Genomic DNA, 4,435 nt, shown 5'->3' with positions numbered 1-4,435 from the left:
GCTCTCAAATACTTATGGTGAGACCGCTATTAGTGAAAGAACGTGTCGTGAGTGATTTCAACGCTTCAAGAACAGTGATTTTGACGTCCAAGGTCATGTTCTGTATTTGATGGGACCAGCTCGGCGTAGTGTATTATGAACTGTCAAAACCGACTGAAACAATCACAGGCGATCGGTATCGAACGCAATTGATGCGTTTGAGCCGAGCATTGAAAGACAAACAACCGCAATACAACGAGAGACACGATAAAATGATTTTGCAGCATGACAATGCTTGACCCCATGTTGCGAAAGTGGTCAAGACATACTTGGAAACGTTGAAATGGGAAGTCCTATCCCACCGCCGTATTCTCCAGACGTTGCTCCCTCTGACTATCACTTGTTTCGATCAATGGCACACGGCCTGGCTGACCAGCACTTCCGGTCTTATGAAGAAGTAAAAAATTGGATCGATTTGTGGATAGCCTCAAAAGATAACCAGTTTTTTCGACGCGGGATTACGCTACCCGAAAGATGGGAGAAAGTAGTGGCCAGCGATGGACAATACTTTGAATCATAAATGTATAACCAGTTTTTTACAATAAAGCCTCGAATTTCGGAAAAAAAACGGCGGAAGCAAAGTTGTACACCTAATAATTCTTAATTTTTTTTAAATTTAATTATTTCACATGTGACTGTGCGCTGAAGCATTCAGATCGCAATTAATTTGAGACGCTAATAATATAAATACGCGATATATCAAAGGATTAAGTTATCTTGTTCTTTTACCTCTACCAGTGTACAAATATAATTATTTATGACTTGTCTGTGACAGTTATTGCATCTCAAATCAAACAAGTTCCTGACGGTTAACAAGAGGCTGCCGGCATTACTAGAAAAGAACGCGATGAGGGTTTATTTGGATGCGAATGGAAACGAGGGTTCGTGGTTTTACATAATGCCGTTCTACAAGCTGCGTAGCGACGGCGATAGTGTTGTCGTCGGTGACAAGGTGATCATGGAGCCAGTAAACGCAGGTCGTCAAGGTCTTCATGTAGCCGCCAATTACGAGCTGAGCGACAATCCTGGCTGTAAAGAAGTTAATGTTGTGAATTCATCCACCTCCTGGAAGGTGACCCTCTTCATGGAGCATCGGGAGAATCAGGAGGAGATCCTCAAAGGCGGTGACGTAGTGCGGCTGTTTCACGCTGAGCAAGAAAAGTTTTTAACTATGGACGAATACAAGAAGAAGCAACATGTGTTTCTCAGGACGACAGGCAGAACCAGCGCTACCGCGGCTACCAGCAGCAAAGCCTTGTGGGAAGTCGAGGTGAGCTAATTTAAAAAGTAAAAAAGCATCTTCATTCATTTAATTTACATAAATTTATCTATGAAGATGCTTTTTTACTTAACATGCAATATTCAAAACTTTTTGCAAACATTTTATTATTCGAATTCTTATTGTGTTTATACTGATTGTTTTTGACATATCTTATTTTTATAAGTAAATGTTCTTTCTTTGTTAATGAAGGTGGTGCAACACGATCCGTGTAGAGGCGGTGCTGGTCACTGGAATTCACTGTTCAGATTTAAACATCTAGCAACTGGCCAATATCTCGCCGCTGAGGTTGACACGGATGAACCACGGGAATCCGTGAAGGGAAAGCGTGGTATAATATTTATAAATACTTTGAAATTAATATGTTAGAGTATAACATCCAGTATTTTAAATATTTAGAAAATGATTATGTATCATAACTTATTCTATATAAAAATACTTACTGCTTGTTAATTAAGGACAAATCGATCGTTTGTACGTATGATTTAATAGATCCACCTGGACCGGTCTATAGATTAGTGTCGGTGCCGCACAGCAATGAGATTAGCTCATTATTTGAATTAGATCCCACAACTTTAACGCGGGGCGATAGTTTGGTTCCACAATCGTCCTTTGTGAGATTACATCACATATGCACAAATACTTGGGTCCATTCAACAAGTGTACCGATCGATAAGGATGATGAGAAGCCTGTGATGTCGAAGGTATTCTAGCATATTCTAGTGATTACATTATATATATAATTTAAGCATCAATATTATATTATAAGTGAAGTTTATAAATCGAAGAAATATTAATTAAATTAGGACGTTTTAATTACTCTTTAGGTGGGTTGCGCGACTAGTAAAGAGGATAAAGAAGCATTTGCTTTGAGATCTGTGTCACCAGTTGAAGTACGCGATTTAGATTTCGCAAATGATGCTTGCAAGGTGTTGACGGCAATGAATAGTAAACTAGAAAAAGGTACGATCTCACACAATGAACGAAGAGCTGTTACTAGCTTGCTGCAGGACATTGTGTACTTTATTGCTGGATCAGAAAATGAACAGAATAAATCTGAAGCATTAGAACTAGTTGTGACAAATGTAAAGGATGGTCCTGTGAGGGATCGTCAAAAATTATTGCGCGAACAATACATTCTTGGCCAGTTGTTCAAAATATTGCAGGTATTTTAACTTTTAAATAGATATTGATTTAAATAGATAGTGTAGAGATATCAGTGTGAGAACGTTTTACGACTCTTTAATTGCAGGCTCCATTCTTGGAATCTGTAGAAGGTGAGGGACCATTTCTTAGGATAGAAGAGCTTAACGATCCGAGACACGCGCCATACAAATACATGTTTCGTCTGTGTTACCGAATACTCAGACTTTCTCAACAGGATTATAGAAAGAATCAGGTATTGTGAGCTTTTGATACAAGAAATTTGAATGCATGAATGACTGAATGATTACAATATATTGTAAATATATATTATTTAAAAAATATTTTTATATTTTTTTTTATATAGGAATACATTGCTAAACATTTTGCATTTATGCAAAAACAAATTGGCTACGATATTTTAGCGGAAGATACTATTACCGCGCTTTTACATAACAACAGAAAGTTGTTGGAAAAACACATAACAGCTGCGGAAATAGAGACATTTGTGGGTCTCGTTAGAAAAAATATGCGTAACTGGCAATCGAGATTTTTGGATTACCTATCGGATCTGTGTATCTCTAATAAGAAAGCAATAGCCGTGACACAAGAATTAATTTGTAAAAGCGTACTTAGTGAAAAGAACAAGGATATTTTGATAGGAACAAAGTAAGTATAATAAACAATACAAACGATGTTAATTTCTCTCTGATACATTTTATTTACTTCAGAATGGTGAAAACCCAGGTAGAAGTTGAAGATATCGATGAGAAGCAAGAAAACGCTGAACCAAAAATCACTGTTATAGAGGAGTTTGAAGTTGTATTAGAATGGAATAGTGGAGCTGTTAGTAAGCTTAATATGTAGTTTATTAAAAGGTAGTAATATGCAAATTAATATGATGTTTAATGCAGAAATCAATGTCTTTGAGCGAGTTATCAAGAGGAGCAAAAATGGGAAATGTTCAAGACGCAGCAATATTAGATTATTACAGGCATCAATTAAATCTTTTTAGTAATATGTGCCTGAATAGACAGTATTTAGCATTAAATAATCTGTCATTACATTTGGACATTGATCTTATACTTAAGTAAGTTGTACATTTATTTTTAAAGTAAGGATTATTCTTAAATCATATTCGACAATTTCAATTTCTATTATATTGTCTTTTGTAGATGTATGGAAGATGAAACAGTGCCATATGAATTACGCGCATCATTTTGCCGATTAATGTTACATCTTCACGTAGATAGAGATCCGCAAGAACAAGTAACTCCCGTAAAGTATGCTCGTCTTTGGTCCGAAATCCCGCCTAAAATGAGCATAAACGAGTACGTAAAAAAATTTAATAAAAATTTGAATAGAAAACAGCAATCAAAATTTTTGTTTTCTTTTTCGTAATTCTAGTTATGATACGAATAAAATGCCGGACCAAAATAAAGAGGCTGTTCGTACTAAATTTAGTTCAACAATCATGTTTGTTGAGGATTATCTATGTAACGTTGTTGCGAAAATGTGGTCTTTTGGGGATCAAGAGCAAAATAAGCTTACATTTGAGGTATATACTTTTTCCTATGCTTATTTCCTCTACTTATCTCTTAAATATATAATAAGCTATAATTAATTCATTAATTTTGCTCTTACGTATTTCGCTAGGTTGTTAAATTAGCACGTGATCTAATTTATTTTGGATTCTATAGTTTTAATGATCTATTAAGTTTAACAAAGACATTACTTAGTATTCTGGATTGTGTGTCAGAGAATGAATCCACCGATGGGAAGATACCTACGGGAGATATTGATTGTAAGTTTAATTTTATTATTTCCATTTAATGATACTTAATCTATAAATTATGTTCTGTACTATTTACACAAATTTTTAATAAACCCCATAAATAATATTTAGTAGTGAAGACATATCGATTCATTTATATATATATATATATATATATATATATATATATATATATCTAT

The 4,435-nt window shown here is 35.0% G+C and overlaps 1 protein-coding gene across 1 annotated transcript in view; it reads left to right on the top strand.

The window, feature by feature from the left end:
* LOC105623125 (inositol 1,4,5-trisphosphate receptor) overlaps positions 1-4,435 on the top strand; it is a 48,256-nt gene that overhangs the window by 17,469 nt on the left and 26,352 nt on the right. Inside the window, exons 3-13 of the mRNA XM_012204522.1 lie at positions 815-1,309; positions 1,511-1,646; positions 1,811-2,022; positions 2,146-2,484; positions 2,571-2,717; positions 2,829-3,130; positions 3,193-3,307; positions 3,376-3,551; positions 3,637-3,792; positions 3,869-4,019; positions 4,118-4,269. Of these exons, the coding sequence (XP_012059912.1) occupies positions 815-1,309; positions 1,511-1,646; positions 1,811-2,022; positions 2,146-2,484; positions 2,571-2,717; positions 2,829-3,130; positions 3,193-3,307; positions 3,376-3,551; positions 3,637-3,792; positions 3,869-4,019; positions 4,118-4,269 (2,381 nt within the window). The remainder of the gene's footprint in view (positions 1-814; positions 1,310-1,510; positions 1,647-1,810; positions 2,023-2,145; positions 2,485-2,570; positions 2,718-2,828; positions 3,131-3,192; positions 3,308-3,375; positions 3,552-3,636; positions 3,793-3,868; positions 4,020-4,117; positions 4,270-4,435) is intronic.

This window comes from Atta cephalotes, assembly GCF_000143395.1.
Source record: "Atta cephalotes unplaced genomic scaffold scaffold00053, whole genome shotgun sequence".
In the NCBI taxonomy this organism is placed as follows: domain Eukaryota; kingdom Metazoa; phylum Arthropoda; class Insecta; order Hymenoptera; family Formicidae; genus Atta; species Atta cephalotes.
Note: the sequence above shows the minus strand (reverse complement) of the source record. Positions and strands in the feature narration are given on the sequence as shown.